The sequence below is a fragment of the Sinohyriopsis cumingii genome, chromosome 12 (genome assembly GCF_028554795.1).
Source record: "Sinohyriopsis cumingii isolate HCF-2022 chromosome 12, ASM2855479v2, whole genome shotgun sequence".
NCBI lineage: Eukaryota > Metazoa > Mollusca > Bivalvia > Unionida > Unionidae > Sinohyriopsis > Sinohyriopsis cumingii.
The window spans coordinates 46633279-46646222 of NC_142972.1; the positions used below are offsets into that span (position 1 = coordinate 46633279).

At 34.2% G+C, this 12944-nt stretch overlaps 1 protein-coding gene across 1 annotated transcript in view; it reads left to right on the top strand.

Annotated features, from left to right (window-relative positions):
- LOC149786381 (cyclic AMP-responsive element-binding protein 3-like protein 1) overlaps positions 1-12944 on the top strand; it is a 49494-nt gene that overhangs the window by 10618 nt on the left and 25932 nt on the right. The window contains exon 2 of the mRNA XM_089976800.1: positions 4843-5020. Within this exon, the coding sequence (XP_089832926.1) occupies positions 4843-5020 (178 nt within the window). The remainder of the gene's footprint in view (positions 1-4842; positions 5021-12944) is intronic.

Below are 12944 nucleotides of genomic sequence, written 5' to 3' on the forward strand. Positions count from 1 at the left end.
TGGTTGTGGTCTGCGTATCAATTTGAAAGACAACATTGTGATTAGTGTATGAACGTCTGCACTACACATTGTCTTAAAATTATATATGAATTCCGTTTGAACCGAGTGATTTTATGACAGATTAAAGTACGAGATATATGCATTGGTTTTACTCGAAATACAACGCAAGTTACTCAGCCCTTCAAATGCTCTTTAATGGCCCCCAAACAATTATCCAGTTATCATTGTGTTTGTGATCCTCATGAGCCTGTGGTTTTTTAATCCAGGATATCACACACACACACACACACACACACACTAATCCTGAAGATATCTGCCGTTGACGTTGAGAACTAGTAGATCGAAATTAGATGAAAATGTGAAGTCTATAATAAAACAAAAAACCCACAGGGATATCGACCTATAGTGGGAGGGATTGGAAGTGATTGTGGTGGGGAAGAGTAAGGTGGGGCGAGTGTTACGAAAAGGACAAGGGAGGAAACTTGCTTTGATGGTGTTCTATACCCATGTTGTGTTTAAGCGTTCCTACCAAAATGTACAAACAAAAGCCATGCAAATAATGACATGCATCGATCGATTGATCAAATATTTATCTATCACTGCCATTCAGTAACGCCAGAACTTGTCTGCAACGTTTGATTGTTGCATATTAACGACAAAATGTTGTCTTGCGATATTCAAGTTCCAGAGCCCGCACGTCAACTTCGCCTACAGCTGTAATCTGATTGGTAAAAAAAAAACAAAAAAAAAACAAAAAAAAACAACTTTTTATTTTACTAATAATCGCCTAATGAAAACATTACAATATATTTTATCAAACTTGTTAGATTTTCCGTCTTTCCTTCACTCATTTTGTTATATAAAAAATAATAGTTCTATTTTGCTGAGGTTGATGACTTAACAGCAAACACTAACTACTGTAGGTTTTTGCTTGATGCACCGTCAGCAAAGCAAGAAGTTTAGTCAGCGTCTTGAGTGTTGCACTCTTATTTTTGTAATACCAAAAAGCAACCAGCTGTTAATAATTATAAAACAAAATGTTTTTAGTGCATGGTTTGATTTCCTGGGAACCAGAAGTGGCAGACTGAAACTTGATACCAAACTTGTTAGACTCGTCTTCAGGGGTTCCCTAAGGGGAATTGCTTAGTTACGTACTCGCGAATTGAAGCGCCTCACCTATTAGAAAAATCGAACAATATTTTGTTTGGATATTTAAACGAGTGTAAAAGAGTAACAACTTGGTGTTGTGCACTTTCACTTGCGTCATCTCATTGTACTTTTCTAAGGTGAATAGTAAAATGTGATTCTTGTTTACGTAATAGATCTACTTACTGATTACTCATTGTTTAAGTCCAAAAATAGTTCCATCCAGCGGGGAAGTTGTGATGAGGTACGTTGTGTCATGGACCGCAAAAAAGTACAGGCATTCGGTTGAAGAGTGCATTTAATGAAGACTTCGACCATTTGGACTTTGAATATTGTTTCACACTCGGTCAAAATTCATAATGTTCGTAAAGTTATAGCGGTAAAAAAATGCATATATGCGTTGGAAATACAAGTAGTTTTTTTCTTTTTTTCTTCCATCATTTGTTAAATAAAACAAACTACTACATCGTTTAAGGTTTTGTCGAGTTTGACCAAATCATGAGATGACCAAATAAAGCAGAAGTTTCTTTTTATGTTCGGCATATAAATGAAGGGATCAAATAAAGGACAAGTTTTGAGATTAAGTTTGCTTTCGTGATGTGTAATTTAATAGGTCTTGTGTGACAGTCGGATCTTCTCAAACTGCATTTGATTTGTTTTTAGAAAATGCTAGGTTTTAAACATTGCGCAAAATGTGTACTTAAAGAGAAGTTCATGTATTGCCGCTTATTTTGAAAATATTATTACTGGTCCGATTAAATTGCTTTGATTTTGTTACTATTTAGCTTTCTCCCTGCCTTTTAAAATAAAATAGAGCAACATGTTAACTTTATTTTTAAAACTTTACCTGAAAAACAAGCACTTCAGTTTAATTTGAAACAACCTCACACCGGTCAACACATGCAGAGCTTTTTTTTAACACTTTGTGGTAATGTATTCCTATCGTCTTGACTAGTGATCACCGAAATTAACGGGAAAAGTTTTGAAAACTAAAGAAAATAATATACATTGTTTGTTCTAGGAGGAATTTATTAGATATTTTTTACCTGTTTGCCATTAGCGTAATGAAGGAAAAGTACTACCAACAACTAGAATTCACTGCACTGCATAGTTTTTGCTGTGTACATTTTTGAGGTCACATGTCCAAAATATATGGCGTAGTGACCAAATAATTGTGATAAACCGTAATGCACGCCTTATAGTCGGCATAAAAGCTTACAACAGTTTACGCTGTTACTTTTTATTAGCATTTTACCCACTTTAAAAAAAAAAGACTACATGACAGTGAACACTTCCTTTAGAGCTATTTGATTTCTTCTAATGAAGACAGTTGTCCATCTGGACCAATATGGTGAAGTTAGGTACTTCACTTGACATTTCAACGAGAGGCACGGTTGTAGCTAATAGAAAAGTATAACCTTAGATTCCATAGCAGTACGAGAACAAGGTGCGTGCTGTACGCGGTTTATAAGCTTCGTTTCATGTCAACAATATATTGTATAAGTTATGACACCTTGGGGAAGGACATATCTTTGTGCGGCTAACACGGTCATAATAAACGAGTCTTTTCAAGGGGGTTTAGCCGTTAACCAGTGCTTTCAATATGATTCGTGGTATTTAAGTAGTTGAAAAATGCAGGCAAAACGCATTTGTTGATATTTAAAAAAGAAAGTTCTATGGACCACATATCGGTTATTTGTAACAATATTGGATGTTGCAAGAACATCTCTTGTTTAATTTATCCTTGAGAGAGAGAGAGAGAGAGTACTGTCGGTTCTTTTTTGAATATGTATTCTGTGTGAGAATAAATTGGGGAAATAAAAAATATGCGTGCGTGCTTGCATGCATGGATGGATGGATGGATCATTTTTAGTTACATTCACAACGCTCATATCCTGCTTCTTGGCAAGATCAGTCTAAAAATTAATGTCGGTCTAAACATCGTACATCGACCTAACTGCGGTACGATACTTAGCCCAGTGGTTGTATAAAGATTAAGTAAGCTGTGACTTACTTTTAAGTCTTGGGTCAATTAGTACAAACCTAAATTGTAATCGAAGTTATATCACGCAGACATGTGTTAAATTTTTAAATGAGGATGTAGTCCTTTATGTCCAAACCAACAACAAAAAAGAGTGGTAAAAGTCAGAGGAAGCTCGGACTAACGAGGATGACAATGTTAGATCGACGGAGAAAAATTATTACTCGAAGCAACAGTTGCTGCAAGCGATAAGTGAACAAGTAAAACACTGAAACCAAGAATGATTGGAATGGATGGTGGGGTATGTGTTCCGTTTTCCCCCTAGAGAGAGAGGAAGAGAGAGAGAGAGAGTGAGAGAGAATTTCATATTGTATTTATTATTATATTATATTATATTATATTATATTATATTATATATATATATATATATATATATATATATATATATATATATATATATATACACATGCCAGGTATAAATATTCTCACTTGAGTGAGAACGACATGCCTATTGTTCGATTCATGAACATTACCGTTCCGGTGGCATACTTGGTTAGACCGTTCGCCTCAGATACGTACGGATTGTCCATCATTATTGGCTTGCTTTCGAAAGTTATCAACTGCATTCCACAGTTGAAGCGTAACAAAAGATGTCGTTTGACATTTTGGGATGCGAGATACGCGCTAACTGCGATAGTGTAAACCTATTCTTCCCAAAGTCTGTTCACACAGGACCCACTTGTATTGTGCTTTTTGCAACGTATCCTGATCTAAGTGGTAAGATTGTACATATGGAAGTACAATCTTACATCAGAATTTTCGTCGGAAGTGCTTGAGATTATTTCTGAAAGAGACTTTTAAAAGGATAGCATGTTGATTAAAACATTATGTCAAACAATGTTGCTTCTTTGTTTTGTGAGAAAACAGACATAATGCAACACAGTATATTTATATTCTCTCATTATTCTTCATAGTTGTCTGTCTTTCTCCTTTTTTCCCATCTTAGATATTTTGTATGATAAAGATGCGTTCTTTTAGAGGAGCACAGATTAAATTTGCGAAATGAACAGATTCTTGTTGATTACATTCCTGTAAGCGTCTGATATGTTTGTAAGATTAAGTATTGTCTGCGCACGCGATGCTTTATGATTCTTCTAGTTCTGTACAAGACTGAAAAGGTAACAAACGTTAATCAAATTATATGATTTAATTTGTAATTAAATTATTCTGCACGATGTCAGCGCAGTCACAATAACTCGTCGATTTAATGGATTTTAACGGATGACTTTTATGATCTATGGATGCTTGTAATTTTTTTTGTATCTCGAATTTTATGGAGTTATGGCCCTTGTTTTTGGAATTGGTGAGACGTACCAGTACGACCCTAGCCAAGATCTATTGTTTACTCTCATATCCATCATTAGACAGATACAGACCAAATTGGACAATGTTATTCAGAGTTATGGCCCTTTCGTTTTGATAAAAATGGAAATGATTTCAATGAGTTGATACTGTAGTTAATTGTAGATAATGTCGGTTTTGCAGCAAAAGTAGTCTTAAGAACCTTTTGTTTGTGACATGTGGTATATATTCAAAAGTATTTGCAGTCATACTTTTGTCTCTCCTCAGTACTTATTACATTGCAAAATACGCTTTTTCCCGTTAATGTTTGCTGTAATTATCCAATTTTAAGTTTTACATATTTGCTATTTCAGCCTATGGAAAACTATGTAGACAATGATTGGTTCAACAGCTTTTTCGAAGACCCAGTTTTGAATGATAAAATGATCACAGAAGCGGCCCAACCTCCAAGGATACAGTCTGAACACAGTTATTCCTTGCATAATGAACATAATCCAACATCACCACTGGACGGATTTGTAAAAATGGAAGGTAGTCACTGAAAATCTTTTAAAATTTATGTTATATGTTCTGCATGTATTTTCAACTGACTTCTAAACTGTTTGAGTTGCAAAGAACCAACTCTGCTCATTGGTAACATGGAGATGCATGTGTGACGCCAGGAGAGAAACATTGGTGATTCATGCATGTCAAAATTAATAGCTGATAATAAAGTGTATCAGATGATTCTGTACATATTGACATTAATATAAATATTGCTGTATAGCTTTAGTTTAAGGAAAGTCTGGATTATCATGCAAACATGCATTTGTCCATGCATAAGTAATTAGTACTACATGTATTACTAATTTACAAGATACCAAAATAACATTTTCATGCCATTAAAAATTTGCTTTTTCAAATCTATGGTCTTGAATACTATTATTCTTAAAAAAGATGTCATGTAAGTAAATGCATATAAATGTAATGAAGTTTTTATTTAGCTTTAATTAGTACCAACTCACTTATGTAATGCTGCATTTGAAACTTCTATATTACTTGCCAAGTCAGTTACCGTGTATACTCGCATATAAGCCCATTCGCGTATAAGACGACCCCAAACTGAATGGGTATAAGCACTAAAAGGTGCATGATCCGCGTATAAGCCGACTTACAACTCCGAGGCATCTCAAGATGCACGAGGTAAGTTCAAAATGCATTTATTTAGGCAAACTTGTATTTAAAAAATTACATGTACACTTACCTCAAGGTTGGCATGCATGATTATTAAAAAGAAATGGTATAAACCTGTTTAAAAAGTAATTTATTTAATTTTCTGTTTTCTTATAAATTTTCAGAAATAATGCTTTGAAAATTATGCTAATACCATAAAAGCTGAGTTGTAGTTTGATTTGATGTAAGTGACCTCACACCATACCTGTCAACTTTCATGCCTGGAGGAAAAAAAATCTCCTGATTTTTGGGATCGTTCCAGGCCTTCCTTCCGATTTCATAATATCTTCCGATTTTGTAGAGAACTGCTGATTATTACATTATGTCTTTGATTTTCATTTCTTCTTAACAAGAGAAGTCCTACATGTTCTGTTGTATCACCTGTAAATTATTGTTGTGACGAAATAATTATTTTAGTATAAAGCAATTGCTTCTTCACTAAATAGAATCAGTCCCAAGAATGATCACTACGAATGCTGTAACTCCATATGCTATAGTTCCATTCCCATGAAAGTAACTTACACGAGTGAACACCTGGCATTTTTATACCATATATACCAATGTTGAACTGGTATAGTTAATGGTCAAAATTCCCTCTTATCACTAGCCAGTTTCAGGGTTTTAATGATTAACTGGCCTGTACTGCTGTCATAAAACGAAAGACAAATTCGCCAGCTATCAACATAGGAGACACCGAAACATCAAGCTTTCCACTGTGTGGAAAGTTATGTTTGTTCAGCTAAAACACAAAACTAAACTTGATTGATGTTGATCTTAGTTGATCTGTATGAGAATTTTAGCCTTTATTATTACCACTCTTCATGAACATCTAAATAATGATGGTTATGTGCCTTGTACAAATAAACATGTGTAACTTTTTTAAAATATTATCTCAATTTGTAGGATCATTTATATCATTGAAAATGAGTAACTCGAGAGCATGTTATTCAACGTAAATGAAACAGCTATTAAGGACTAGCTGAAATGTTGTCTGGAAGAATGCAATTTGGTCGAAACAATGAATAAAGCAAAATCTGCATCTATGTTTGGGAATAAGTAAGGATTTAAGTGATGCTATGCATGCTTTGCACTGTGTAAGTACTGTACATTATATTTCAGCATGGTCTCCCTGGTAAACTCAACCGGCCCACGAATTATGAAGTCTGTATTTACCTTTATTTAATTTCGTGTTGGAGAAATTAGAAAATATGCACATGTAAAATAATAAAAAATCAATCGTAGTACTTTATAACAGTTTAATAATTGTCGGGTCACCGAAAGTTACATTTGTTTACATGCCTATGTCTTAGGACACAGAAAAAATTATTGTTTCATGTCCCAAGATTTACAGTCATTACAGTAGTCAACAAAAAGACCATAAAAGTGTCAAGTTTGGACATTGGCCTGCGGAAAAGCCGACCCCCTTTCTTCGAGGCCTCTATTTTTTCCTAAATTATTCGGCTTATACACGAGTATATATGGTATGTGATACTGCTTTGGAACATAACTTGACAAGTTTTAAGAAACTGCAAGTACAGCATATATTAGATCTGGGATAACATGCAATTGGACAGTTGTACTGTATTTACAAGCTTGTAAGTTGAGTTGAGCCGCGAACAGCAAAGATCCTGATCTGCTGTTGCATAATGTGAATGCTGGTCAGGGTCTTTGTCATTTGTTTTATTGGTTACTCAAAACAAACTGCACAGACCCAGAGCTGGCACATTACATTGTGGCAGATCTGGGTCAGTGCACTTTGCAATTGGACTTGCCTTGTAAGTGAGTATGGATGGTAGAAGAGGACACATGGCACTAATGGTATGGAAAAATGGGAACCAGCCTGGAAATGGGTGAACCTAAAATAGAGTATATATGGGTTTGGCTGACCAGGATTGGTTAATAATGTAAAAGTTATGTTGTAGGAAAAAGAATCTTATGAGCGCTTATCCTTGTTGTAAGTGAAAAGAAATGTAGAGACATTGTTTTATTGATGGAATTTCAGTCTTTAACAGTCTTGAGTTTGGAACACTCATTACAAAAATTAGCACCTGACTCTTTGGTGCGGAATTGAAATCACATGTTTCAAACACATGCAGGTCCAGAAAATGCTGTGGCTCATATCCTTTCCTCTACATAGAAGCTGACATCCAGGTTTCATCTATACTGATAAATATAGATTTGATCATGAGCACTCAAAAATTTTAAGTTATTGAATTTTTAATATCATGGGGGTTTGCATAGGTTTACTGTGGGAACTGAATTAGTACCGTGAGTCCTATAGACAGCCACAGCAATACACAGTGTCTCCCCATATGCAAGTGCAGTTTACTTTACTATAAATGCAATCACATGGTTCTATTTGTGGATAACAAGCAAAATTAATACATTTTGTAAACCACAGAGTGACTATAGGTAGGATATTAGAGGTGTATTCAGATATATCAACTGTTGCCAAGAAGTGGGGAGGGGGGAACACTGTGTAGATTTGACTGTGTTAGGTGGAGTGTTTTGCACTTTGGTTTATATCTAAGTGTTGCATATATAAGATTTATACAATTTACATTTATAGAGTAATTACAGTAAGCAATATGATATTTCCTAGTTGTGTTTTGAAACATAATGGCTCAGATATTATCACTTAGGTCTCTTCCACCATGCTTAATGGTGAAGACCTCTCATGACTTTGCATCCCACTAATTTCTTTCAGTGAATGTTTTGAAAATTCATATTTTGCATTTTAATGGACTTATGTCTACTTTACTTTAGTTTTAAATTATATGTTTTCTTGGGGGAATTTTAGGTAATTTTTGTCGTTTAAATCTCTTTCTGTAATAATACATGTACATATAGATGGTCACCTTGACCTTTTACTCATTAATTACATAATATGACAAGGCTTTTAATATATTTCAGCATTAAATTGAAGAGCAATAAATGGTGATATATTAAAAAAGATGATTCTTATGAGACACTTTATTTTAATATTTTTTCTTACTTTCTTAAATAAAGCTCAAATATTTAAATGTTGCCTGAAATGCACCATTGGTCTTTAGGTGAAGATGAACTTGCAATATAATGTAATATTCACAAATATAATCTTTGACAAGCTGAACTATGCACATTGCTTACTTATGTATTGAACTACTATTCCTAGGGCTGTCAAGAAAATCAAGGGTGAATATAGGACACACGGTACTAATGGTATGGAAAAATGGGAACCAGACTGGAAATGGGTGAACCTAAAATAGAGTGTATATGGGTTTGGCTGACCAGGCTTGGTTAATAATGTAAGTTATGTTGTAGGAAAAAGAACCTTTTGAGAGCTTATCCTAGTTGTAAGTGAAAATAGACACATTGTTTTTATGATGGAGTTTCAGTCCTTTAAGAGTCTTGAGTTTGGAACACTCATTTCTAAAATAATCACCTGACTCTTTGGTATGGAATTGAAAGCACATGTTTCAAACACGTGCACGTCCAGAAAATGCTGCGGCTCATATCCTTTCCTCTGCATAGAAGCTGACATCCAGGTTTCATCTATACTGATAAATATAGGTTTGATCACGAACACTCAAAAATTTCAAGTTATTGAATTTTTAATATCATGGGGTTTGCATAGGTTTACTATGGGAACTGAATTAGTACCATGAGTCCTATATGGAGCAAATCTCTCATCTGTCCTACTTATGATATCTATTGGAGTCCTTTGTTTTAGCCATTTCCACCAGAACTGTATCAGGATGCAGCTTAAAAAGTAGCAACATTCATCCTTGTTCATCCTTGTTTTATTTATTATTTTATCATCTATGTAAATATCTACAGCAGGCATCATTTATAGTTATTTCGTTTTTGTGTTTTGTTCTTGATTTGTTTTTGTTGTCATCTTATGTGGCTTTGTGCCCTTAAAAAAAAAAAGAAATCAAGAGACATAAAAGTCGCTTGGGCTGGTTTCACACTAGTTTCCCAGTTGTTTTTCTTTTTTTTACTTTCATATATGTATATGTAAAGACAATTGAAACAACAATTAACACACAAGTTAATGTGAATTGGTAAAATATTTACATGACTGTCTAGTGGAAGTATTGTTTAAAAATGTTATATTGTCAGGCCTGATTGGTTTGAACTCCAGGGATAAAATGGCAACCTAGTTGGTTTTGATCAACTAACCTGTTTTAAATCAGCTGCATCATGATGCATGATTAGCATTCTGAAAGATACATTTTGCTTGAGTTTAATTTTAAATATTCCATCATTGGTTTATTTGCAGTGAGATGAAATGATTTATATAGTATACCATGAAAGGTGGCCAAGTAGTCTAAAGCACTCGCCTTTACTGATTACTATCATCTCACCTCTATCTGCATGGGTTTGATATACGGCTTAACCAATAGCTTCCCAGGGTCAGTGGTTGTTAATGGGGTTTCCTGGGTACTTCTTCCACCATTTTTATTGGCCACCATGTATTGCCTATTTTATGCTGAGAAATGGCATTAAAGCCCAAAAGAACAACATGATGCCATGAAAATATTTAGACCTTAGTAATTTTGTTAAATCAGTCTACAAAAGAGTTTACTGCTTTTTTTTCTTCTTTGGAGGCTTGAAAACAAGTGTTCTGCTACAGTTGATGTGCAAGGTGTGATTTTATGAATGATACATTTCATAGCTCTTAATCTGGAAACCTTAGGAGAGTCACATTTTCTATATATTCATTAGATTGTCTGTCTGTCTGTATGTTTATCCTGGATTTTACATTGTCTCAGTAACCCCTGATAGCTTTTGCCAACATATATTTAAAATTCTATATTGAATATAGATGTTTCTTTTGGGGAGTTCTCATTTGGCTTCCTTTAAAGAATATATGGCATGAAAAAGAGAGAAATTTATTCTACTTTCTGTTTTTTGAAAATTTCTTAAAAAGGCATATATGCATGAGTTTACACTATGTATCTTTTGATATAAAATTACAAATGTACATCACAATGCTTGACAACTGTCCTTGTATACTGGTAAATTATAGACATGCACATTGTATTATTATTTAAAGAAAAAGAACTTACTCTTTTCACCTTTCATAATGATATATAAATAATTTGTCTTTTGTATGATGATGTTTTTATGCCAAAGTCAAACTTCTTGCTGTAATTGATTTTAATATTATTCTTGGCTCAGTGATTAACATCATAATAATAAAAGTATGTTGTTTAGAGTTGAAGCATTTCAAGTAAAGTTCCGTGCCCAAGGACACGTATAAGTAACTTAACCAAGTTCCTTGCCCAAGGACACGTATCAGTAACTTAACCAAGTTCCTTGCCCAAGGACACGTATCAGTAACTTAACCAAGTTTCTTGCCCAAGGACACGTATCAGTAACTTAACCAAGTTCCTTGCCCAAGGACACGTATCAGTAACTTAACCAAGTTCCTTGCCCAAGGACACGTATCAGTAACTTAACCAAATTCCTTGCCCAAGGACACGTATCAGTAACTTACCCAAGTTCCTTGCCCAAGGACACATATCAGTAACTTACCAAGGCTGATCCAGTGGTAAAATTTTGAACCTGAACCCTTTTGGTCATAACTGTAGGACAATATCCCCTGTACCACCACAGCTCCTGATTATACTATTAAATTGTTAATATCCAGTTAGGGCCTAATATAGATAAATTGTATTGTGTAAGGGTTCGTCTTTTACCATATTTACTCCAAAATTGCACAGAGCCTTGACTCATTATTAGGTAATTGGGATATGTTCTTTTTTGTGATAGTATTTCCTCAACATAACATTATTTATGGGATTCGTAAATATGATCTCTGTTATAAGTGAGGAAATTTTATATGGAAGTTTATTTCAGCAATATTATGTTACAATAGTGCATACAACAGTACACAAATAAGGTACTTAATGGCATGAAATCACATTATAATTGGTCATAATTAACCAAGAAATAAAACTGATTGAAATTAAGTAGTAAGGATAAAACAGACTTTGAGCAATTTAATGATAGTAATTACTGTACCTGTGTTGTAACGGAAAGGAAACATCATTTTACTGGGGGACTTTGTAGAGGTGTCCATTATATAATATTGATTTAAAATGAAGTCAGTCAGCGCCTGATCTGCTGTCACATGGCAATTCATTTTACGTTACAGATTGTGACTCATTGGACACAGGAACTATATGTTTTCTTTAATTACATGCAAGATATCAAATTGACCAGTGTACCTTTTGTATATTTGTAATAATTGCACATACCTATAATGGGAAAATAAACTTGGGAATGACACCCTACATTGAAATTTTTTATCAAGGACATGCATTTGGCTCCAAATTTACCCTTGGGTGCCAGTGTCCTTAATATAGAGACTGTACATCTGTGTGAAATAAAAAATCAACCTTATTATGCAGCTGTCCGTAATATGAGGATCTGCTATGATATATTTTACTATCTGTTTATATGCACAGTCTATGTTTTTATTTGCTCATCATAAGTTAAGCATATTCTGTCGAACTGTACACCTGTACTTTCATCTGTCCATCAATTATCCACATTTCCAATATTAAGATCAAGGACACTGCAAGGGAAGATGTAATTACACAACTTGTAACATTGTTTGAAGTATAAATTTCAATATATTTTAATGAAACTCTGGCCAGTTATGTATCATGTATAGACAGTGTCACATGTAACCACTCCTGCTGCAAGGTCAAGGTTATAGCAGGGAAAATATAATACCATGACTTTGTCCATATCCAGATAAAAAGTTTTAAGATATTGTAATGAAACTTCGCTCATTTATATTGACTAGATGGTGTCACTTGATGTAGTTACTCTACCTGCCTCATAATCAAGGTAATGGCAAAGGAAAATATAATTCAGTTACTTAATTGTATCCTTGTCTGGACTATAAATCTGAAACCACTGAAGGTAATATAATGAAACTTGAACCCATGATATATCATGGGTTGGTGGTGATGTGTTGCATAAAATATATACAGCATCATGGAATAGGATTATTACTGGTATTTGCTTTTTTATCCTTGTTTTCCTTTTTCTTTTTTTTCTGTCTGCCCACTCCATCTCTCTCTCTCTGCTTCATTGCTTGTTTCAAATCTATTTTTTTAGGACTCTTGCCTTTAAAGGCCTGTCTTTAAAGACTGCCTTTTTTTGGTCCCCTGAGTGGTCCTTATGTACAGATTTGGCATTTGTTTACTGGACAATTCAGTTTTTAAGATGAAGTTAAATGCAA